This window comes from Spodoptera frugiperda, chromosome 15 (assembly GCF_023101765.2).
Source record: "Spodoptera frugiperda isolate SF20-4 chromosome 15, AGI-APGP_CSIRO_Sfru_2.0, whole genome shotgun sequence".
Classification (NCBI taxonomy): domain Eukaryota; kingdom Metazoa; phylum Arthropoda; class Insecta; order Lepidoptera; family Noctuidae; genus Spodoptera; species Spodoptera frugiperda.
In genome coordinates this window covers 15236841-15263754 of record NC_064226.1, presented here as the reverse complement: position 1 = coordinate 15263754, position 26914 = coordinate 15236841, and the positions used below count along the sequence as shown (strand labels likewise).

Sequence of the window (26914 nt, the reverse complement as noted above, 5' to 3'; positions counted from 1 at the left end):
GAGAACAACAGTGGCTAATTCATAGTAACTTATAATTATTCAATAAATGTAAATACGTTAAAAATGCTTTGTGTTCTTTATATATAGGTAACTTATTAGAAAGACGAATTTCTAAAAGTTGAGGAATTACATAGACTTAAATTAACATCATGAATAAACTATTATAACGCATAAAAGGAAAGTCTAATATCACTCCCACTTCAATATAAAAATACTAAAAAGAACTGTTTCATAAAAGTACAACGTCACTATATTTTTAAAAGTCCTCATAATGGATGCAGCTAATCGGTTTACCGGGTCGTCAGTTAGAATGAGCGCGCGAATCCTTCACTGTATAAAATAAGTGTTGAAAGTTGAAATATCTTTGAATCCGCTCGGTTAGCGCGGTATCTGCGGCCGGCAGCGACTGTCAGACACTGATAAAGGCCACCACGCAGCTATACGCAGAGAACCCACTCCACAAACATGTACAACGATTTTACAGAATTAAAAATAATAATCACTCATCATAGTATTGCAATCAAGAATTGATTAAAGATTTTCCCCCGATTTTGTAATTGATTTCTGCTTGTCCATTTCACAGGTTTCTTGAGTAGACCTTCTGTGTGTACGCACATGGAATGCGGATTGAAGACGCAGTCCACCGGTAGACGGAGTGAGCTGAGCTCGGCCTGAGTTTACTGGACTTAGTGTTTAAGCCTCTGTGAGACTGTGAGACTGCGAGACTGTAGCAAGTATACAGCAACAACACATTAATAGTAGATGTATAGTTTTAAGAACATTACACGGCTTGTAATTCATTAATTAAATTAATGTACCTAAAGGTTTCTGGGTTTTAATGTAACCAGCCATGTATCAGTTATCATAGAAATTGATAATATTTTATTTATTAGTATAATATTCACAAAAGAACATAACTGGCCACGAAATGTACGCAATAATATAATATTAAATGAACCTTTATAAGTCTGTAAGCGGATTACAATTCGTTCGGGCTTTGACAAACTTGCCGTTCATGTAAAATACAAATTACATAATATTTACTATACAAATACGTGGAATTGTGAGCAATAGGTAATCGCTAATAAATAAATCGATGTAGTGACACAGGTGGGCCTTTTGTCGTGTTTGTGTGAAGTAGTCGGCAGCTGGAGGTACTGCGCTAGTTGGCGAGGTCCCGCGGGAGGCGCTCGCGGGGCCGCGGCCGTTACTCAGCCGTCGCCGGCTGATCGACGACACTTATCATTTCATTGCTATTCATAACTTGTGTAACTGTGTAGTTCACTAGTGTTATCGGAATTCAATTTTTTATCCAATTTTTTCTTTGTATTTTGTTTGAATTATTGGACAATTTTATTCCCTCACGTCCAGGGTTGAAATGAAATTGTCCTCATCTAGATGACTTTATTTGATTTGCTTTTTTTCAAAGACTTATCATGCTACGCTAACTCTACAGAATATTCAATTTCTAAATGTTCCATGTCAGTTAATAACAGGGAAACTATTAGTTTTCTATAATTCAGTGCTGTATCTCAGCCTCATAGTGAGTGGTTGTGATTTTGTTGCCAAGCAATATATTTCAACTCGATTAGTACAAGAACAACGAGACGCTTTAAATAAATTTAAATGCAAATCCCGGAGTTGTTAGACGTCGATAGCTTATAATCCAATAAAGTCATAATCGTTCGCAACTTGAACGAAGTAAACTTGTAGTCTCTTGTAGGCGGGTACTGGCAGCGTGTGTTTGTATTTATAATGACGTGCTGCGCGGGTCAGGTCCATGTGTTATATGTAAGTGACACTTAGTTTAGCAGGTTTATATAACAGAATATACTCGCACAAGTAGTGCTCGTTTACATGGAAACAGTTACATGACTATAATAACTAGAAGTACTAGACACAATGTACAGAATACAATTATCACGAGGTATAAAACATAAACTGTTTTAATAGGAAGACCACTATTATAACAGAACCGTTCTCATTATGGCTGTGGTCTCGTTGGTACAATCAATTACTGACCTTATTGCAGTGGTCTACGGTATAAAATCACTTACAGTGATAATTAAAAGTCTCCAGCAACTATATTCCCAAAACGACCGAAAACTAATTTCAAACATGTATAAGCACCTACAACCCGACTGCCTAATTTAATTATTAATCGAAATTCGCACAATAGGAATGAAACAAAGCCACGTTAATCTGTGCAAAACACGGTCTCATATTCAATTATGTCCGAAACAAGCGAATACGAAATGAGGCGCTTACCTATACGAATGTGCGTATAAAAGTTTAACTCGAACATTGAGCAGCAGCGAATCAATTGTCGTACTGCTTTATTGGAACATCTGTGCTGTGAATATTTTAGGCTGTGTCGCGGAGCGGAGCGGCTCCTCGTAGCGGCGTAGCGCGTAGCGTCTCCCGCCATTCGCGAGTTCGGTGTGTAGGCGCGCGGTCCTCTGCTACGCCGTAGAGCTACGGCGCGCTACGACATCGGAAAGTATTTCGCGGGTGAACTTTGGTGTTGAATAGTTTATTATGACTGAGTGCTATGGGATGTTGGCAGGACGAACTTGATCATTGACTTACTACCGATATACTAACTGCATACTGTAAGTGTATTGTTATGTTCTACTCCCGAACTCACTTACTTTTAGTAAATAAAAACAAAAATGAAACTATTTTTAGATATTATTATCTATTTTAAGAAATGTAACTGAAACAAGATAATTAATTTACAATGTTTAGCATAATGAGTTATTCAAAGGACTTCATGGAAGTAGCTCTAAGTAATTATTAATTATTATTCTTCAAGCTGTGGAACATTGGGCTGTATTTCATGCACTCAAGCGATCCAACGTGGACGATCGATATGTTCAAGTCATCAAAGACATATACAGCAAGGCTACCCTACAAATAAGCCTGCATGAGTTGACAGACCCAATTAAAATGTCTCGTGGTGTAAGACAGGGTGACACCATCTCGCCAAAATTGTTCACATCGGCACTGGAGGATATGTTTCGCACAATAGATTGGTCCAATAAAGGCATAAATATAAACGGAGGGAAATTAACACATTTAAGGTTTGCTGACGATATTGCTATTATAGCCACCTCTGTAGAAGATCTTCAAAGTATGCTCGAGGACTTGCAGCAAGCCTCGTGTAAAATCGGCCTAAAAATGAATATCAATAAAACCCAATTTATGACCCAGGACGGTGTGGATCATATTGAGGTAAATGGGCAAAAAATACAGCGAGTTCCACACTACATTTACCTAGGTCAAATGCTCTCCCTCGATAAAAATGCTCAAAAGGAAGAGATAAAGCGGCGGATCAGGCTAGGATGGGCAGCCTTCAATAAACTGGAGGATGTCCTGAAAGGGAAACTGCCTATGAGCCTAAAGCGGAGAGTGTACGACCAATGCGTCCTCCCCGTGATGACGTACGGTTGTGAAACCTGGACCCTCACAGTGGAAGCCATGGAAAAACTTAAGGTGGCACAGCGAGCTATGGAACGAGCTATGTTAGGTGTATCACTGAGAGACAGGATCAGGAACACCGAGATCAGAAGGAGAACAAAACTCACCGACATAGCTCAAAGAGTAGCCTCGCTTAAGTGGAAATGGGCCGGGCACATAAGCCGTAGGGAGGACGGAAGATGGAGCCAAAAGGTGCTTGACTGGAGACCAAGATCGGGCCACAGGAACCGAGGGAAACCGCTAGCTCGCTGGAGCGATGATATCGCGAAAGCCGCAGGTCCGATGTGGAGAAGGAAGGCAAAAGACCGAAGTGTATGGAGTGCATTGGAGGAGGCCTATATCCTGCAGTGGATGTAATGGGCTGTAGAAAGAAGAAGATTCTTCAAGCAGTTGTTTGATATTGTACTTTATTTTTATTTGATAATTAATACATGGACATTAATTATGGATTGAAACACAAACCTAAGCCAAATTAACTACATTTAGATTTAATTATTATAACACGAGACGTCGTAAAAAGAAGCTAAGTGGCGTCTATTTAAATAATGACAAAGTAAGCATCAAGTACAAAGGCAAACAGTTTACAGTAACTGTACGTAAAGTCTCACCGCGACCACTTCCGAGTGGACGGGACAAAAGAATTAAAATAAATTAAAACAATGTTAATGTGTAGTGAAGTACTATGTCGTGAAGTAGTGTGTCGTGTGTTGTAGTGAGTTGTAAAGTAGTGTGCGGTCACTTGCCGCGCGATTGTTGTTCTCTTATTTATAACTGGCCACAACACGCCACGACACGCCGCGGGCAACTTCCTGTTACTATATTCTTTACTTTGTGAATTAAATTAAGAGAAAATTATCTAAAACTTGTAACTTTTATTTTTATTTTAAATTTATGATGCTAGTGCATAATATTTTTTACATTATTCACAAACAATATTCTTAGTAAATTACACATTCATTACATATTTTCCAATATTTCACACTATTACTGAAAATTAAACTTCAACCAACTACTACTTTTTAGGCGCATAAATAAGTGTAGGACAACACACAACTGAGTCACTACAGATATGCTTGTTACAAGTACATATAATATAAATTAATATATGAGTTTTATACTAATATCAGCGCTACTCGCGTAACTAGCGGTCATTGTTGTACATACACCTGCAACACAAGGGATCACAAGTGCGTTGCAGACAGTCTTCTACCGTCAGTGCACATTGTTAAATGTATCATTAGCAAACACAGGTAGCCTGGGACAGTCCCGTAACATGATATGTCATCTACGTCAAACTGCAAGTAGACAAACATATGTACCTACACACAGACATGTGACACCTTTTAACTGCAACATGAGACACATTATAGCAATAGTATTGATTGTCGAGTTAAGTTTATAGAATTAAGTTTTCTATACAAATATTGTAAAGTTTTCAAAAGCTATTAGACATTGAAAAGTTTGATACTTAATTAAAACCACTCATTGACTCTGATATTACATATATGACAAGAGGCAACTTTAATCGATACTAGGTTAAAATGGAAATATCTTGTTAAGATTAGTTTAACTTTATGAAGGACATTATTTCCCTGTCCGCAGACTACTCGTCGGTCCGCCATGCTGCCTGCAGTGCTGCCCGCGCTGGTGGTACTCATCGTGACCGGTGAGTGCTAGCATAGCAACATACTAATATGTTTCTACATATACTAAGTCTTTTGGAATACGAGTACTGGAGTACATCATCTTTTATAGGTAATTAAGACATAGTGTATTTATTTCTAAGTTAATCGTGTCAAAATAATGATTTTGGAAGGAAACTCCCGTTTGTAGAATAAGAAGAATTACGACGGAGAGATAGGAGGTCAAAATCCACGAGAAGACATTTTAGTTTGTAATAATACAGGTATTTTATGATAGCATTATGACAGACGTTTTCAACTTTACTTAAAACACATGTTTACTTTTAATACGCTTCATAACAGAGTATGCATGAGTTAATTTACTATGGAGTGCACTCTCGTTTAATGCGGCCCACAACAAGCCACCGCGGCATCATGTGGGAGCACCGACAGTAGCTGCAGGCACTCGTGGGACTCACGGGCTGGGTCGCTGCTCACCACGTAATTAGTAAATGGGGTGAAAGTGCGGCAGCCAACCGTTCGGTGGTCGTTCGAGTTTAGTTAATTACTTTGTCGCATGTTTATATTGTGCAGAAGAATACGTTGCCGAAGTAAGTTGCAGTAGACTGCTGCGAGGGAAGGGATTGGAAAATAAAAACTATTACAAAAACAAAAGTTTGTCCAACGAACAAAATTAACTCAAATCTTTTGTTACGTCAGTTGTAATTGCAACCACTTGTGATGTTGCATTTGAACTAACTTTATGTAGTTGCAAACACAACACAATCATACCTCTATTTACCTAGAAGAAAGTAAGTGTGAAATAATGAACATTTACAATTCATGAGAAAACCTATCAAAATGATTCATTGTCATATATTGTACTTCTTAGCTCACGGAAACTACTGAAATATTATCACGGTGTAATGTAAAGGCGCTATCGGACTGCCGGCCGGCTTCCATTCTTGTGGAGCGATCACAAACACATAACCACATCACATTTCCGCTGCATCCAACGAATTCATTCATCAATCTTGATTTATAGCTGGACACGGTTTATAAAACAAACTTCCACATCACCGACACACGCAAATATCAACCTTAATGTCAAGCATTAAAACTGAATTCGATGGCAATCAAGAATTTGTTGAATCGGGGATACGGGAATAAGAGCTCAAAAGCTATGTGGTTACGATTGGTTATCGACTGGCGGAATGTTATTGCGGCCATTAAAACAGCGTATTCATATTGTAATAACGGAGAATTGTTTTTGATAATTCGGTTAGTAATGGCGCGGCGTTAGGCGGAATATTGTCACGGAACCGATTTGCATAACCTTTTGTAATCGCTATCACAATGATCTGGCCACACGGTCTACATTACTCGCGCTGTACTGCCCCAAGCCTATCATTTTCTAGATGCGGCAGTATTCAACCTCCCGTGGCACAATTACTTTCAAATTGAAGTACATATTTCAAGTCATATTACTTAAGTTCTTCACTCAAGGTTTTACAACTAATTGTAAGATAAAAAACAAAGCCTTTTAGCAAAGATTTTTTTAAACTTTTAATTGATTTTATGATAAAAGGGTTCAAGATTTCCTCACTTAACTTAGAAAATATATTATAATTTCCTAGACCCAACCAAGTCGTTGATATATTCTACTAGGTATATAGCGAAAATTCATTTAAATTACAGACCAGAAATTTCCACCCATTTCACAGAATACGGTAGTTGTAATAAATAACACATTACAAATTTGAAACGACTGGCATCATGAGCCAAGCGACATCGGATATCGTGTGTAATTCCGTATAGATGAGAGTCGTGGACATCTGAATAAAAGATGTGCTGGTAATAAATATTGGCTTCATCCTGCGGGACCGGCTCCGTGTGCATTAGTATATAGAGTAGGTGTCGGCGGGCGGCGCGAGACTCATGTCGCGCGCGTGACACTGCGCCGCCTGCACGGCGCGACTGGCGGCGGCAGCGGGAGCGGGGCCGGGGTCCACCGAATCACTACTATAAAGGGATATTTTTATTTAGTTAGGTAAATACTACCTACATAATAACATACATACGAAATTAGGAACCTATCACAAAATTACGGAGTAGTTTCATAAGTAATCACAATAAATGTGGCTGTTTGCACAACTTGTTATGTCTCCAAGATAACAATATCATCCTTCTTGTCTCGTACTTCACACAATTAATGCTATAAAATAATTTGAAATATAAAATGTGTCTGTCTGTCCGAGTGCGACCACAAACCGCTGCGATCTAGGAACACTTGTAATGCAACGTCACAATTGTGTAGTTTGAACGTGTCGTGAGAGAGATTGGTTTTAATATTAAAGGCTTATATCCGCCTCCGAGGTTCCGCTAGTTCCCCAGCGAATGGAAGGCTCTCCATGCACTTAATACAGTTCGGTACAGATACTAGTTCTAGTATTTTGTGGCAAAACAACAAATATCGCAAAAAATAGAACGGACCGTTACGTGCGCACAATAAAGTTTTGTTCATAATGTCGCCGCTACAGGAACGGAAGACACACAAACAAGACGATCCAAAACAAATAATATTCTGTAGGGCCCTCCAAATATTTGCTGCGTGTGTGGATACAGCCGCACAGCCCACTCGCACCCAGCGGCCGACCCACCGCCTCACGTACTTTACTGCACCGCGCCAGTGGCCCCGTGTAATCATTTAATTTAATAGGAATGCTCCTGTGGCTGCAGTGTATCGATGCTACCAACCAATATAGTTCTTCATGTATGTAACGAATGCTAATGATACTCGGAGTTATTTTTAATTAAATACATCGGTACAGGCAACACTTGAACCCAGCGTGCAGCCATGCATCGCCGCACTCAGCTCATACGCAGGTCCTGGCCTCAATCCCCCCACCACCCGCCGCGCGCCGTACTACTCCTAACGTGTAATTTCGCCGAGCACATTTCACGTAATACCAATCGTCGAGCAATATTTTAAAAGTGAACCGCTAATGATTATTCTCATTGAAAAAATACACGAGATTTTAAATATAAATTTTAATTCCGACATTCCGTCCGTGTATCAACATATCCATCACGGGCAGCCGGTGCGAATATCAAAGCCTCGCGGTTTCATCGGAGCCCCACCACCCGCACCCCCTACTTCTGCAGGACCAGTCTCACTAGATCCCGCGACTGGTAAACAATAGTCGCAGTGCGAGCTCCATCAGTATTGGTGCTGCATGTAACATTGCCCCACTTTTTAATTACATGCATCATACCAGCCGACTGCAATTTTAAAAAGGATTTCGAAGTTTACGGTTGGAACATTACAAGTATATGAATGTGCAACGGCGCGTTAATAAATATGTTTGACAACATTTTAGACAACGTTTTGTTCAAACATTTTCAGCTTTCGAATTGCAGCTGTTTCTCTATGAACCGGAGAATTATACTGAGAGCACTACAAAGTTCAACTTTTTGTGATATGAGTTTCCAACGAATGAGGCATTTTTGTGCTACTGAATATTAAAACAAACAGCCATATTTTACATATCAGGCTCAGGTCCGTAAATATTTTACAAAGTACCTACTTTTAATACTAAAGAATATTTAATGCTAACTCAATCGTACAAGTTTAGTATATTTTAATGAAGATTGGAATTGACTTTTTAACTTTTAAATGTCCATAGATAAACAAAGGTGTCACCTGATTACGTACACGTACGTACTGCACAACTATGTACAGTATCTGTACGTACACACGTACAGTGTGACGGGGCCGCGTTCATCCCCACGCTGTCAGTTTAAATTAACCGCCGCGCGCTGCAGCCTCGCATCATGGCCGACATTGGCGCCAAATATCTGGCCGCCATATTGCCACTTAATACAAATACAATCGTACCTATGACGTTCCAAATTAAATATCGATTGTTCCAAAATGTGGGACATTGCAAGTATCTGTGTGATGTGTCGTTGCACACTCGATGTCGGTAAATTCGTGAAGAATTTGTGAATTAAATACTTTTGTGACTCTATCCCGGGTCACAGTTAACTTTACTTACTTTTACTTTGTTCATGATGCTGTAGCTTCTTCTCTCTTAAAATTTAATCAGAGTATATACCACAAATGCAAATAAAAAAGCGGTTTGTTGTCATGTTCTGTGTGTACAAATAAAGTTGTAAATATTGCATGTGTATCGACATTGGACATGTCACCACGGTCAAGACATCAGCACGGAGTATACCGTGACCTTGGTCCCAGTGGCGACCACAGGTATCCCCATAATGTAGGCACGTAACATGCGCCGGCAGTACAATAAATAACACACCAACTTGAATAAACAAAGTAAATTGCTGAAATTCCCCAGCGTCGTGTTTGGAAGGTCTACCTGCTTCAAGTACGCTCGGTAAACGATTCTGACAGTAAACACTAAACTTATGCGAATTATGAAACGAAAACTAAACAATTTTTCCCACAGTCCAGCTGCACTTGTTTTACATTACAATTGCACAATGGCAATGTTAAACATCTAGCATTTTTATGGCTGTGTTTTAGTACGGAGCATCATTTTGTTAAATACATTTATAAAACAGTTTTTAGCTGCTTGTTTGTTTGGGTCAAATCTAGTTATTCGAATTTTACCCCCTTCCTGGCGTCAAATCGATCTGATATTTAAAAGAATAAGAATAGAAATCGTAGAAAATCACGACTATTACAAGTAAGTTTTACCCCTGGAAGTTTATATGGATATACATATGGACCTACTGGCGCGTGAGTGTTTCGTGCGCTTGTTGACTTTTAATATGCATCTCAAGAAGTTCAGTGAATGTTTATAATCTAGTACAATGTACACGTAGTGTGCGTGTATCGAGTGCGGATGCTGCTCCTCGCTGCACGCTGCACGTGTCAGCGTGAGAGATCAGTGGCAGCTGAGCAGTGACAGTGAGCGACAGCGACACGCTGCACTGCAATACAAACGCTATTAGCTCAAACTTCTCCAATCAATTCAATAGATTTAAACTTTATCGTTTTGTAATAAAGTCGTAAATCTATCAAAGCTTGTCAGATTAGGGTAATAATGATAAGTTTAGTGTCTGTACAGTGAACATGACACGTCATCTGTCCGCCCTATATCACAGTACACAAAATGACATCTGTGGGTATATCTAGTTATTTAAGAGATTGACGTGTAAAAGTGTTATTTTATAACCTATTTGCAAAATAAATATCATTTATCATTATACTGTTCACCATTTATCAACAGTCGAATGCAAGTAATGAAAGCTTCGGAAGTGTGGAAGAGCCATGCTTCAGTGTGAAAGGGCCAGCTCGAGTCCAGTCGAGTGATACCACGACCTCACAGAAAACCGATGTGAAACAATGCTTTTTAACGGAGGTCCAATTACCCTTTCCCGATCTGCCCAAACACCGATTCCCCAACAACCCTTAAATTCCTAACCGGCAACGCACTTGTAACGCCTCTAACCATATTTAATAGTACATACTTTAGTACTCATTATCAACAACAGTCTGAAGACGTCCACAGCTGGACAAAGGCTTCCCTGATACTATAATGTATTAGAAGATATAAATTCATTTAGTTAGTATGTAATGTATGTAATTCCCATGTATAGTATTGGTATGTGAATAGGCGGCCTCTTCTAATTAATTAAGGGAACTATTGGAGAGGTCAGTTTTGTGTTCGACTCGCTCTGAGTATTGTGACACTCACTCTGTGAGAGTGGCGTGATTGATGTGGTGTCTTAATTAATAATATGTTCTGTATTTAGAGGACCCAACCATTTGTAATAGCAGAACGTAATAATAATTATATCTGTTGACACATCGTATTGATGAGTGAGATTCATTGACACATTATATACATTTTTACATTTTGACCATAATTACTGTATTTTTAATTAAAGGATAACGTTGTCCCATACTGGATGCCTTCTATGTCATGGGTAAATTATATTTACAAGTTCACATACACATGACATCCAGTCTTGAAACAAAAATTTGTGAATCAAAGCTCCGTGCGACAATCAAACCCACTACCCTGCCCCCGCTCCCACCGTCTAGTGCATGCTGTTATTTCTACTATCACCTATCTAACTAACAATAAAACTATTTGTTTTATGAACAACATAACACAGATACTCTGTTATTGAGTTTCATTCGAAAAGACGAGAATTTTTCCAATTGCACGTCGGACCTACATGAAGCATCGTCCCATCATCGGCACGTAGCGTGTCTCTCGTGATAAATCTAACGAACTGCTTTCCCGACACTATTTTCTTTAAACCTCATTCCAGCAACAACGTTAGCTATCGCACGAGATTCGATTCTCGCCAATTGATAGTGTGCCCGTTGTTCTTGTAGTATTTGTTCGTTCATACACATCTAGAAACTAACAGAGTGTGTATGAATTGGAGCGAAATATCCAGTGAAATGTGACGTAACCAAAAGGACGCGAGTAGTTGTAAGAGTCGGGCAGTAAGACAAACCGAGCGTTAATGATGAATGGTCGGCGGAGTGACGCCTCCATACACTACGTACTCCGTGACATTGTCCGCTGATGGCCGCGGTGATCGATGACGACAGCACGTCTTTAGTTTTTACGTCACCATTCGGACATAATGTGGGGAATTACATGTCTTAATACTGTGTGACAAGTATACAAGTATTAGAGGTTGCAGGTAAATAAAAGCAGTAATAAAAGCTCTCTGTGTGGTCAAACTTTGTTAAGTAATTACGTCGATGTTCGAACGATTTCTATACTGACACAGCGCAGGCATGAAGTAAACGACGTGCGCGGCACTTGTACACCATTAACGACATAACGAGACGAGCACCTTACTCGAGCTCTCAATTGATAAACGATAAACAAGTGGAGCTCTGAGATTCTGTGGATTAATTAGAAATTCAGCTTGCCACGTGACTGGACTACGAACGGCCGGCTTTGGGCGCCGGCTGCCGGCTCCCGGCTGATACCCCCGGGACCGGCGGCCGGATTATCATGTTGACTGTGACGCACTCTAGCGGCGACTGTTTGATCATGTTATTAATTTCGGCTCCGTCATGCTGCGCTCCGTCCTAAGAACACAACACTAAACACTTCCACACACACCGAGGAGTTACTTCTTTCAGCTTTTACCCTCACTCGTAGAGCGAGCACAAACACATGTATAACAAGTACTATGTACTTACTCCAGTATTTCATTAATACGCACTTATGTTATTAGGCATTAAGTCTAGGTACCCGGTGCTATTTAGGTAATTAAACCGTCTAATAATAATAGAGTGCTCAATACAATCAAAGGTATCACTCTAATTAAACTGTATGTATCGACACTCCGACATTCCGACCAAACTATAACCAAAGGAACCTAAAAGTTATGCTGAATGTATGATGATGATGACGTTGATCAGTCGTAGTTCCTCAGTCATCATAGTATTCTCAGTCACATTAGATATTCTCAGTCGGGCGCTGCCGTCGGGCGTCTGTTTGCTTTCACAATGGAAATTATTCCGGCAAGTGTAACGATGATGCGTCCCCGAGGAGCCGCGATACCAGGCGGAGCGGTAGCGGGCGCTGCCAGCGGGAGCGGTTCTTGTTTCTGTGAAATATTATAAGTCAAACACATCAAGATCTAGTTCTGTGCATTACAGGATATTTTTCAGATGTTTGACTCATTTTAGAAGGTAATATTCTTCTTTAAATAAGTAGTAACTTTCCTCCAACTTTAGTAAAAAAGTTTTTTGATCAAACAATTCAGTTACGCAATACACAATCACCTTTTATATTCTCCTCAACAAATAAAGTAAGTCATAGTCGAGGACTTTAATATTTTGATAACCTAACATTAAGTACTCGACTCTCCGTACCTAGTGGCAATTTGAATATAAGGTCGACTGTACAATTCGATACATTTCGAGTATTATCGTTCGCCTCGCAGTAACAATGTTGCGATGCCAGCACATTACCTGTAAATGTAGTCACGCAGAGTCCCTGGGCGCGGGAACATTTAACTTTATGTAAAGCAGCTCCTCGGGCCAGTGTTGGCGCTCCCTTATATTTGACTTGCTGATACGGAGCACAGTTTGATGGGAACTTTACAATATCTGGCCCCGGGAGTGCCGTGCGGCCCGTGCACTGCTACCCTTCGATCTGAGATACTCGTCTTATTGGGAATGCGGCGCCGCTGTAAACTTGCGCCGGTTACCCTCGCGCCGGAGATAGCGTTAGTTCAACTTGTGAGATGTTCGCAACTTACGAGTGGCTAATGATTGGCTGGGGATGCCGTACGCTTTGCTTGTATAGGTGTAGCTTCTCACGACATAAATTGACTTAGTTTATTAATTACACCGCCACTGAGGGTACTCTTAATATAATTATATTTGGACGTAAAGCTATCTGTACTAACGTCGGCTACAAGTAAGGAGATTAGGCAACGTCTATACATTATGTGCCAAGGATTACAGGAAGGACATTAGTATATATCTACATTGATTATGTGGCCTGGTACGCGCATGCTGGGTGTGAGTTACAGTTACACACTTGGACAAATACGTGTGTGGTTAGGATAGAGCTGCTAACTCGTCCGTTTTGTCCTCTACACATTTTTCGAGGATGTTTTCATTTTCGGAATCGAATCATTAATGTTCAGTTCAGCAACCATCTCATTTCCAGTAAGTGAGTAACAAACGAACAGCAGCAATATGTATACGTATAATTAATGTTATTTTCATGTAAACGAGTTGTTCGATGTGTAAGTATGTAAATGGCGTTGTTGTATAATTGTTTGTAGTGCAAACAGCGGCCCACGCAGAACTAACACGCGCTGTATACGCGCTGTGTACGCGCTGTGTACGCGGCTGGCACGCGCCGCCGACGGTACTACCACATTAGTGGCGCGCGTCACATTATTGCCCTCATTCGAATATGTTGATATCTTTATTCACATTGTGTTTATTCACCTGTAAGGTTGGATAGTGGAAGTCACGCAACGTGTCGACAAGTTGATTAGTAGTCGTTGATTTTAGTAACAAACAGTAGTAGATCTTTGCATGATTAACTTATTCAACGTGTTCTTCGAGGTCAGCTTGTGATGTATAAACACGATGATGTGTAACACAGCAAATCCAAGAAAATAAATTTTTTTTTTTTTTTTAATTATTTACACAAAATACACAATAATACAATAAATAACAAATAGCAACCAAAAACCAAAATTAAAAAATCTGCTCAAGTTTTCGACCCTAATTCGACTTAAACTCCTACACATACACACATAGACTTAAATTCTCGATAAGCTAGCACACTTACCATATCGATGGAAGCCCCTGTAATAAAAAATGCTGGCTCGCCGATATTAATGAGGCGATGCGAACGATCCCGCCGCAATCAAACCGGGATTAGACCGGAGCGGCGCGCGGTGCCGTGCTGACAAAAGTGCTCGCTCTTGTTCAACCCAACTTGCATTGTGACTGCACTGTCGAACATTTCAATTAATTCCTGTAACTGATACTAGTGTGTGTGAGGGTGATATTACTTAGTACCTCAGTAGATTCAACTATAATAAGTTCGTACATAATACTGAAATGGTTGTAGCTTCTGTTATAGATTGGTTGCAAGTGCGACTACCACTACTACTACCAAACAAGGTGACAGAGTCTGAAAGTTTGTTTAAGGCTCGCACTTGTATATTTTTCTCAGTGTAGTTTAAACAAAACCTAAAACTTTGATAGCATTTAATAATAAAGTACCTACATTAAATTAAAATTCATAGTTTGATTGATAATGAAGTACATCAAATAGTTGTTTCAAAGAATACCACACCCATGTGATGGAATTCTGATGTTTCCCCATCACAGGCAGAATGGCGTGCTTGGCCAAAATGACAACGGCTGGCAGTACAATGGCCGCAGCAACAATGCCAGGCATGCACTCCCAGTGCACACAATGCTCCAGCCGATCTGCCACAGCCTGCCACGTAGCTTTATTTTCACGATGCTACACATGCATCGCACACAGGAGATCTTCTATCAAACGAAAACATATGAAGTATCGGGACGTATTAATTGATCATTTTAATAGTTAAAGAAAATGAAAGTTTCATTCCGTGCAGTATCTACGGTTAATATAATAGTTAAGTATTTCCCCTACTTTCAGAACAGCAGTACAGAGTTTTCTATTTTAATGTTCAATACTCACCCACCTAAGTGGACTCAGATTGTTGTTAAGTGCTTCTTTATACTATGTTAGAAACATGCACTAAATTAATTTCGATGCACTCTTTATGTTTTACTAACATTTTCCCCGCGGGAAATAAGTGAACTTTCAAATGGGGCTGCAAGACAAGAGATATTAAACGAAGCAGTACTGTACATAATTAAACAAGTACCTGCGAACAAACAGACAGCAGTTAGAAAGAGAAAGTATGTATTTGGATGTCGCGTTGTACTGAGTGGAGGAAAACCAATGATATTAGGGGATAGTTTTGTCTAAAATGTGGTGACGTCATCGTTGGACAGTGGAACACATACTGTTGATGCATTGGTGCTGCACAGTACAGCAGGTTCACACACAGGGGGCACCAGTGTACACATTGTACGTACCTACGTGTGTTTGCCTCCCGTTACTAACTCCGAGTGACGTCACTAGGCACACCACATTTGGTCGCTTCGGATACCCTCATTCAGAGTCACAGATTTACAATTCAATAAATATAGAAGGCTCAAAGTAATTATACAAATAGTGAAGCTATCTGTATAGAAACATGGTTTGCAGTAGTCAGCATATAATATGTGTAATTATTGTAACTAGATTAAATGAAATAAGGCGTGGCTGCCTGTATTAGTGTTGCCTGTTCAATTACCGTGTGAGATAATATTGTGCCGTCAACTGTTCGATAATTGTCGCCGGCGGCATGGTGGGCGTTGTAGTAGGCCTTTTAGTACTTAGTCGAGTTATAATTACATACTAGCTTTTGCCTGCGACTTCGTTCGCGTGGAATAGTGACTTCCGGCAAATTTTTGGTTTTAACCACATAGTTCCCGATCTCGCGGAATCTCTTTAAAAATGAGATGTAGAAGATATTCCAGGGAACTCTTCAAAAATCAACATAATGAGCTCTGCGTTTGAATTTAATAGACGTATACTCACTTAGGGCATTGAAAAAATAGTTTAAAAACGGACTTAAACTAAAGAAATATTATAATCTTTCCGAACTTAAGATGAAAACTAACTTAAAACTAAAGAAAGCTACGAATTACGAATTTATAACAATTAAAAAAGGAATTATATTACAACCTATCTTCTATGCTATAATAACCAAGCTTAAACTAAATAATTTAAAAGAAACGACTTAAATCTAATCTATCTAATTAATTAAGAAATTAGACTTACAATTTTATTAAAAAACTAACTACAGTAACTACTAATAATCGATATCAAACTAAACCTACGTTAAATAATTTAACCAGAAAACCAGGAAAACCCAACAAATAAACTTATTAATTGACAAATACCACGAAACCAATTTATTTAGAATTTCAATGTACAAACAGCACTTTTCTACGATTTTATTATATGTATAGATATAGATTTTTGAAATAAAACCCTATGTCCTTTCTAAGGTTCTAAACTATATCTGTACCAAATTTCAACCAAATCCGTCAAATAGTGGCGGAGATTAATGGTATAAGCATAGAATAGTGTTCGACGTGATTCTTTAATTTGACATAACTTTTTTATTTATGAACCGATTGACATGAAACAAACACTAAATGTAAATTGAAGCATACCACAATATATTCGTGAAAACCGCATCCAAATCGGATCAGCCGTTTCTGAGATTAGCGCGCATAGACACACAGACAAACAGACAAACAGACAAACAGACAAACCGACAAACAGACAAACAGACAAAAAAAAAGTTAATTACATTTTTGGGTTCGACATCGACATAACAATAACCCCTGCTATTTTTTTTATTTTTATTTTCAATGTACAGACAGCACTTTTCTACGATTTTATTATATGTATAGATTTTATTATGACGACATTCATAAAATCGACGCTCCGAATAAAGTGAAGAAACTTTCTGTCCAATATTAATCATTTTAAGTAACTTTAAAAATGTTTCCCAGAGGTAGTACACTTTTGGACTAACTATTCTATTTTTATTTTAAAATGATTAACGAAGTTAGTTATACGTATAAATATTGTATTTCTAAATATTGTACCAGATTGACTCCGGACTCCAACAGCTGGTACGATCTAAGTACAATGTTGCGACTGCCTGCGACATTAGAAGGTCTCCACAGAACTGTGTGATGTAATAATTCCACATAAGACGAGGGCAGCGGCCGCTCCAACCCCTCCAGCCTGCCGCCGCTCACGCTGCATTACCACGACATACAGCTGTCAGTGTGACCGTCACCTGCCAGCCCCTGTATGTGCGACCCATTTACTCATGACACGACAATCCGCAACGATTACATAACGGGTTAGATTTAATCAAAATATCGATGGTCCGCGGGTAAATTGAAATGATCGCGGAGCTCAAAGCTCGGGCGCAGTGCGACCGCGGTAATTAATCTAAAATCAATAAGGCCACTCGAAGCGGACACGAGAGCTGTGTTTAATGCGACACCCACTCGTATATGTGTGCGGAATTATTGAGCACTGACCATTGCGATATATCTACCTCTATATAAGCTTTGTAGCTCCACTAACACGCAGGCACGCCCTGCACTGCCCGATATAGGATTTAGACGATGAAACAAGAGATGCAGATGTTCAAAGACATGAAAAGTTAATAGGTAAATCTTCAAATAGTTGGTTACTTTACAGTACAGATGCATTAATATAACATTTTTGCAATCTAAATTATATTTTTTGCATCTAAGTAACGGTGAAGTACACAATAATATATTTATAAGTGATACATTTTGTATTAATATACAAGTGGATGCTCACAAAGAGCACAGTAATAATGTTGTGGAACAAATGTTCAGTACAAGTGTTCTAGTTGTTCGAACTCCATACAATTGGCAGCAGGTACACTAGTACTTCGTAGAAAACGCTTTCAAATTGTGCATTGACACCCGGAGCTGAACGATATTAAATGTTCACAAAGCGGCAACAAGGAGCAAGCAGTCAGGACGTCCGCAATTTGAGTGCACATTGAAGAGCCGTACAATGGATACTGCGAGCGTATTGTGAGGACATTTGAATGCGACTCTTAGGACCGCGGCCGCTGGTCCGACGTGCTCAGCATTCTACATCTGTGTCACCGCCGTCTGCTCGCTCGCAAATTGTTTAGTCGCCAGCTTACCGTAATGTGCGCGAACATTGAATGTATGTACCACGTGGTTCATCATCATTATGAAGTACTGACACTTCTGTATCCGTAGAACAACTTAAGAAGTAGTTCTGTTCTTCCTTTAAATTTCAATCAACAGACCTTTATCAGTTTGATAACAAATCCCGAACGATTCATAGCATTTACTAAGAATAAAGTATGGCAATATCTTGCGGGCGATGTTCAGATGTTCACCGGCTGCTGCAATGCAAATGACGTCACCTCGCTGACGCGGCGCTCCCTCGCTCTTTGACGAATTGCCACGTAGCGGTTTCATACGTCTAGCCATTTTACAGGGCTAGTAACTTTTCAATAAATCTTCAGAAATATTTTAAATTATCCACAAATGTAATTAGTTCTCAACAAAATGACTTCTCATTTCCTGTAGAACGCAATCTTATCTGTAAATCGAGCCAAAAATGTTGCAAGAAATTAAAATACCTAAAGCTTAATTAAAAGAGTTAAAATAAATTAGGTACTTATAAGATTTTTAAGTTAGAAATCCAATAAATCTTAAAGCTAAAAGCGACGAAATCTTTGTCGCACACTTCGGTAGAAACGACCGAAATGAAATAAAAGAATAAGCTTATCAAATAGAACACCAAAAGATCAGTGTAAAGCGATCTCCGAGCAACCCTGTGAACGCCGCCGGATACAATTGTACCCGAGAAAAAGTGTCCCTTTGTCTGTTGATTGGATTTTAGCAATTGTTTGTTCCGGACCATTCCAGACCTGGTAGCGAAGAGGTGAGGCACCAAATAAAACCGGATTGCGATCAATCAGATGAAATTGATCTAAGAAAAAGAGCCTCTAGAATACAGATTACACTTTTATACAATTCAAATGTAATGATGTTTTAGAGAACGTTTTGAAAATAATTAGAATTTAAATGCTTTATAAGTTTTCTTCACTTAACTTGCTAAGAATGATCGCAGGTAAGTACGAGACGGCGGCGGCCATTTTGCACAATTCGTAATTTAAAATGTAAGTGACGTGACGGTCGGTGCGGGGCAGACGTGCAGGTCCGCTGGCAGCTCAGCACGACCATTATTACCTGTCCACCTCGCCGCGCCGTTTAATGTCATTCAGCTCCCCCCCCCCCCCGCTACACCTGACACGGCGACGCTGACAGGGTCACAGTCTCCACGAAGATTTACTGGAAGTCGCCAGCAAATTACATTACGATTAATAGGAACGGGTTTACGCTGACACGGACAGACTTTAGTAGAGAAACTTACGTATATGTAGTGGCTACCTTTGTATGTGTGTGTGTTACCTACTCTACGTACGTGTGAGATATTGGTGTACATATTTATATTTATCCGTAAAAGATTTTACACAAACGACAAATATCTGAGCAATATATCGGAATGTTAATAAAAATTCTTTTGATGGAACACGCCTATGTAGGTGCCTACTTATAATATTATACTTTCATCGGTAAAACATAATACCTACTGTATTGTAGTGAAATTATCAAAACCTTACTATTATTAGCTAGTAACTTGTTGATAGATTCAGAACGATTACAAAACGATCCCTTTTGATTCATTCAAGCAAATTTACTTAAGTCTTTGACTGCCAATAGAAGACTGTTGAAGGCAAATCCTACGCTAACGTCGGTCACCGGTGACCACCACGGCGTTCAATGTAACAACTATCTTTCGGCCAATAGCACCATTACGTACGTTATGAGTTTCTATTCGGTAAGGAGTGATAGCAATTGCGGTTATTGCTAAATGCGTTCCCGTTACTCATTGTAATAGAAGTGCCAGCATACGAGGACGTGGCAAGGATTTCATTAGATTCCTGTCAGGTGACGATCACTTCAGGTACGGCGCGTGTTTGGTAAAAACCGAGGAATTTCCCGGAACGTTGTGTGCAGGCGCCGGGCGCCAGTAATGTAAACCTCAACAAAGCCGGCGCCGGCAGCGCGGCCGCGGATCTACACACTATTACCTGCAACACCGCACCGCGCCCGCTGCGGCCCGATAGCGCGAGAGATTGCCTTATTATTTACAAATTGTTAAAGCGATGCAACTTCCCGTCTTCTTTGAAGCTTCAGAACAATCTATTGTAGCAATAAAACTATGTATAACGTTTTTCGGGTTAAAAACCAAAACTTTGTGATATATATTGAGATTCATTTCACATAAAACCAATTTTACACAAAACAGATTATGTTGTACTTAAATATCGTGCAATCTCTGTCTGTTTATAAAGAATTTGTAGTAACAGAACTATTCTAACATTCGAACATTTGATAATTCGAAATATTCGAATTAGCGAGTGTCGACTGTAGTAATGAAACAATCACAGTTCGCGACAGTGCTACCCTCGGCTTACTCCGGTCACCTACACTTGGCCTCGACTCGGCAGCTGTTTACACATTGTTTAGAGTCGGGCGACGCGATGCAACCGAGGCGCTACTTGCAGCGGACGTCGCGAACAAATCCTAGGAAAACGCTCGCCGTTAATCCTTTAAACTTTAAGCCCTCATTACTGAGCACTGGGACTCTTGATCGATGATTTGTTTTCTCGTGCATTTGAGCTAACTAGTTCTATAATAGTACTTTGTTACGTAAATATCTTCAAGGAAATTTTAAAAACTTGTAAGAGTGGCATTGTCCACATCAAAATGAACAACTGATATGGTCATAAAACGTATTAATGAATTTGTCTACTAAGACGTGTCACAGTGGGTATCTACCGAGACCACCTCACGTCGAAAGCAAGACAATCCGCTCGCTCCTACCGCCGCGCTGCCGGCAAAAGGCGCAGGTCTCTTTGATTGTTTACAAATCATTTCCCGCACAATGCAATCGCTGTAACAGTAAGAAATCAAAGAAGATCTTTCGCAACACGATACTTAGTTACTTTTACTTTGCTTTAGATATTTACTTTAGAGATATTTTTTGTGTCTTGCACTTTAAATATTTGATCATAATATCAGTTTACTATGATTATTCCAAGATATACTCAATTATGTAGATCATCAAATTAAGTGACTGACTCTAATGTTGGCAGCGCCCGTGGACTGGCACGGCACAGCACAGCGCGGCAGTGCACCGCTAATGATGACGTCACACTTTATGTGGGGCTTCCACTCAAGTATCAAAGATAAACGAGCAAACGTTTCGCAGTGCTCCGCCGTCATAAACCGTCCAGTGGGCAATAACGCCGGCCGCCGCCGCCGTCCGACCGGACCGCGTATAAACCCTTTGATGCGACCGGACGCTGCTCTACCACACACACTGCTGACAAAAGGTCTATTTTAGTACACGGTGAAACTTCGGTCAAAGTTATTTCTATCAAAATATGTCTGTCGTTAGAATTCACAGTACAACCAGCTAGCATCAGGTTGTACTTTGACCGAAAATCTTGAGATTCTGAATTTGTGACTTATAATATAAATCACTATCGTTTTCTGGCATTTGAAAAAACGTGTACGTATATTGAAACCACGTGACTTATTACTCCCGGCCCACGGCACTAATTCTGACCCCACCGCGCTAGGACTTCTGTTCCCACTGGTACGTGGCGCGGTGTCGTAGTGTTGTACCATTCCGCTTTACGACCGCACTTCACTGCACTCCAGCCTTGCGTATTCGCGTATTGTCCGGTGATTCGGTTAACCCATTTTTTTCGTTTTTTATACACGTTTGCCCTAGTTTCACCTTATTTTAAAAAATATTATTGTGACAAAAATATGAACAGATTGGACGTCACACACACACGTAAGTTGAATGAAGTTGTCACAAAATACAATATCAGTAGCAGCACAAACATGCAGCTGTAATTACTGGACGTCCGCGCTTAATTACCTTCATACAATTTTACGATAGTTCGAGTAATTCGTTTTCGGAAACTCGATTTAACAGCGTCCTGTGCAGGAAGGCATCAATCGAAATATTGCAAGTTTTAATTTGTTCGAGCAATAAATCCCCGGCGTGTCGTATGGAAAAACACCAGTTTCCAGTTAATGAAAGCGGGGACGTGTCGGTTCATTGGGATGCTTCGTGCACGCACGCCTCCTGCGACCCGCGGGGACAGGGGGGGGCGCGGGGCGCGGGGCGCGGGGTGCGGGGCGCGGGGAGCTCCAAAATGTTGATTTAACTTATTTGAAACACGCCCCGAATTGATTGTGTAAATAAAGGAAATTAATTTGTTTTTGTGCACGACCGATCCTAATTGTCAATGGGTTTAATTGTGTGTTGCGCGCAGATCTGGTTTTTATGGCTTAGATGGAACAATAACGCGTTTTACATGTTAAGTAGGCAAATGTGCAAATACTCGGAAAAATGTAAACAAAGCTTCATATTCTTCGTGAAAGTATTTTAATTGTGCTTTTTACAAGTGAATACTATAGATAGAAAACATTATGTAAATAAATGTCATCAAAGACGGCCTGCAATAAATGTATGCACGGAGCTACCGCCGCCTCTCGACGGGCGGTTTGATGCAAGCTCGCAGCTTTGTGTGCCCCACTGTGCCTGCTACCGCTACTAGCACTACTCGCACTACTGGTTGGCTCCCCTCCAAGCCACTAGACACCAGCTCGCTGCCTTTAGCTGACTGTCACAAGTTGCGGCGTAAGCAGCACCTGCTCGGAAAATGGTGAAATTATTTTATGAACTGCGGCGTTGGTCAAGTAGTCGCAAGTGCAAGCGAGTAGCCTGAGGTCTCGGGCCTTTTAGCAAAAGTAAGACGAAATTTTTGGTAATTTGCAGGTCTGGAATATGCGCTCTGGGTGTTACATTAAACAGGTGTCATCTCTACTTCTTCCTTTGGCGACCAAATGACATGATGCCGAAATTTTGCAAAACCATTAAAATAAACAATGTTTTCATGAAAATAATCCCACATTACTACATAGGTGTTATTTTAACTTTGGTGGATCTTAATTCAAGGCGCTCGACCATTCCTTTGAGGACCGTGTGTAGTGTGTAGGAGGTACACATTCTCAGAACGTTTGACGTAGTTATGCTTGTCACCAAATTTGGAACATCGTTACAAATGGAATGTACCGAGTGCTCAGTGCTCAGCTTACCAGCTCACTTTTACATAATACGCTGGCGGTTTGTTATGTTTGACCCAAACAGGGCAGGCTTTGCTGTACTGTTGCTGAAAAACTGGGTTAAATGGATGTAATTGTTGAGCCATTTTGTTGCCACTGAACGATTAAGAGTATAATTATCGAATAAAATTTAATATCACAAATAAAATTAATTGTTGGCTTGAAAATTGTAAGCTATGTACAGGGATGTCAGAGCGGGCTATAAAGGCAATTAGTGACAATGGTACGTAGGTAATGGCCTATATGGGCCAGCGCGCGATTTGGCGCCGCGCCAGCAGCCGGCAGCGAGCGACACTACCGCTGCAGCAAACAACTTGCATCAGAAGGTCTGCTCACCAGGTGCGTCTGGATCTAGCGGAATTAATGAGGTATTATAACGTGACAAAAATCGGAAACAAAAATTCTGAATTCTAGTATCCACCTCATTCTCATCCATGCGTTATCCTGATTGCTTTCTTTCGTAGCCCGAGGTCCACCTTCTGGCGATGACACTCTAAAGTAGTTTACCATCATCTTCCGCCGGATTACGTTCACACCTCAACAAATAGTCCACCTCATGAAGAAGGAAACTTAAAGAACACAGTCAAGTGAACTTTAGATGATGCGGCTAAGCGTCCTTAGTATTTCTTTTGTTTTACTTTACTAAGGAATAATTACAAGCAACAGTACTGGACCTTCTGTCACTATCCCACGACGACGCGCTATCCCTGTCACACATCGGCGTACTCACTAAAAAAATGGTCGGAATTTTTCATTCGTTTCGAATATCAAACATGATACGGCGAATTTTATTAAATATTTCACACAGTGCTACATTTACTGCAACTGATTGGTACGCGGTAATTGTATTTCGTAAACATTGTAACGATTTAATGCCGGTAGCGATTAATGTGGGGCGACAGAGAGACAACACGAGATAGAAGTTGTCTCCTGTTGTCTCTCTTCGGATGAATCTTGGAAAATTATATATATTTTTTTATGACTGGTTGAATTTTTTATCGTTATATAGCTTTATTGGGGGGAGAGTAAAACTAGAACCACCCCGTTGGCCACCACCAGTCCTTGAGCACCTTACATTTATAACCAAATCCGAAGCTGCTAAATTACTCTAAGAAGTGTGAAACTGACTAGAATGCAATGTAGTCAACGCTTACTGACGAATTATTTTGTGGGATGAATTATTTTCAGTTGATTTAGTAATTATGAAATTGCCTACACTGATTCCCGATGTTCGCACAGATAGTGAGAGGCTCGATATTAACGTCTATAGATCTGAGCAAAGCGGCTTTACAATGACTGTAATCTTACTTTATTACCCGCCGATAGGTACGGCTTCATTAATGCCGGATGGATACGGAGGCAAGCCGCGCGGCGCGGTGACTGCTATGGAAAAATGCTGCGAACTGGAATATAATTACGAATGATGCGATAAGTCTTATTAATATCTGCTTCCTGGATACAGAAGATCAATAAGAAGTCATATATCACATATCTATTATATATTAGCTTTCCAATTTTCACGGCAAATAATTTTCTGTTTAATTTTGTGATTTCCTCCCAATGATCAGTGAGTTTGTGAAGGTCCCAGCGAGTTAAAGCCCAGGAGCCCGTACACACGTGAGTTGAACGTAATAATAAGGAAATTCAAAGAGCTGTACGAGTACACCTTGAAGTAAAATTGATTTCTTTTGCGTTGTGAACAGAAATAGGTCAAGAGACGTGTGTCAGAAGGAAAAAATATTTTTGAGAAATTTTCTCCGTTAACAAAGAGTTGTTCTGAAGCGCGAATTCAATTTGTAACGATTGTGTTCGAAATTATTATTTCACATCTCGTATTATATTTTATGTAATAATATACTGCACGTTGAAAATTGGTCAGTAAACGCAATGAGCAGAACAATCATAAACTTAAGTATTTCGCGGAACACATCATTTTGGCAAGGCGAGAATGTTTCACTGAATTTGATAACCTTAGCCGACGAGCCAATCTCAGGTCCCACTTCAATCGACTATAACAAGGAGTCAAATTAGAGCAGTGAATGGACCTCTAATCCTCTTTCAAGACTCCCATTCCGACATTAACGATGTCTGTCGGATTTACTCCTTTATTAAATTCACTGCGAACGGCGAACAGTTCCGATGTGCAAACACAATACGGTACTGTGTAACGGGGTGCCAGATTACAAACCATTGTAGTTGTCGCCCGGCGCCCGGCGAGCACTGCTACGTGCTATGTGCTGCCTGCTGCCTGCTGCCTGCTGCCGGCCAGCTAGTGCTGCTATAAATCTTGAGGAAATTTTGTTGTGTGTAATATGTTATGCACACGTAATTAAAAATAATCACTTCCTTCTTATCAACAGTCGGTTAAATTATAATATGACAGAGTTTGTATAATGAACTTAGGAATGTGGGAATATTATCAAGTATAATCAAAAACTCGAGCTTGCTTATACATATAATATTGGAGGAAAAAATATTGGAATAAGCAGCCACTCACGAAAATACACTTCGGTAGCATCTAGCACAGCAACACATCACGTGAGTCGCGGCGCACATCACTCCGCGTCTCACGTGAGTGGCATTGTACGCGCCCGCCGCTGCCGCCCGCTCACTGCCGCAAGTTATACGCTTACAGCGGGTCGGACTTTGCATTTCTTAAATAATATAATGAGACTCTAGAGAAGTAAAAGAATATTATTGATTTTATTTCAAACACTTAAACACGTAAATATTTTCAAGACGCTTGTACTCTATCTTATTATCTTATATTTATCCTGAAATTGAACCAAAACGCCTTTGACGTATCTGGTTTTATACATAGACACGTAGCAGGACAACCAGTTTAATTATACATATTTGTAGAGGTAAGTATTATACTTTAGGATTTGCTCATTATTATGTATCTCTAGAGCGACCTTACAAATATTGTGTTGTTTGAATTCAGGACACAGAGGTTGCTACACAAATTGTTTGGCGTCATTAATCACGCGCGTTGCACCCGTAGATTGCCTCAGCGGGCTGCGCTTGTGCACCTAGCGACAAGCGACGAGCGGTTGGCGTCCACTTACATCCTGTACATCGACGATAGGGTTCATTTTTCCTAACAATATATTTGGCACACATTGTACTGTGCACGTAGGCCGCCATCGTCCACCGCGACTAATCGCCTGCAGCAGTATAACCGCAGATTGGTCGACATTGTTGCACTCAACTGTCCGATTGTATTTCTATCCTCTATATTTTTGTATTACTGTTCCCGGTGGTGCGTTATCAAGCTGAGCCAATGTTTGCGTCCCGGACTCGAACAGGTCAGCTATATTAATGTGGCCACGAGTGCACGCGCGTTGAGGTATAATTCCGAGAGTAT

General features: G+C 40.2%; 1 protein-coding gene across 2 annotated transcripts in view; it reads left to right on the top strand.

The window, feature by feature from the left end:
* The first annotated feature begins 2439 nt into the window (after nt 1-2439).
* Nucleotides 2440-26914, top strand: part of LOC118269809 (cell adhesion molecule Dscam2) — a 150808-nt gene continuing 126333 nt past the window's right edge. For both annotated transcript variants that reach the window (XM_050698747.1, XM_050698748.1), the window contains exons 1-2: nt 2440-2612; nt 5083-5146. In XM_050698747.1, coding sequence (XP_050554704.1) covers nt 5101-5146 — 46 coding nt within the window. In that variant the 5' untranslated portion in view covers nt 2440-2612; nt 5083-5100. The remainder of the gene's footprint in view (nt 2613-5082; nt 5147-26914) is intronic.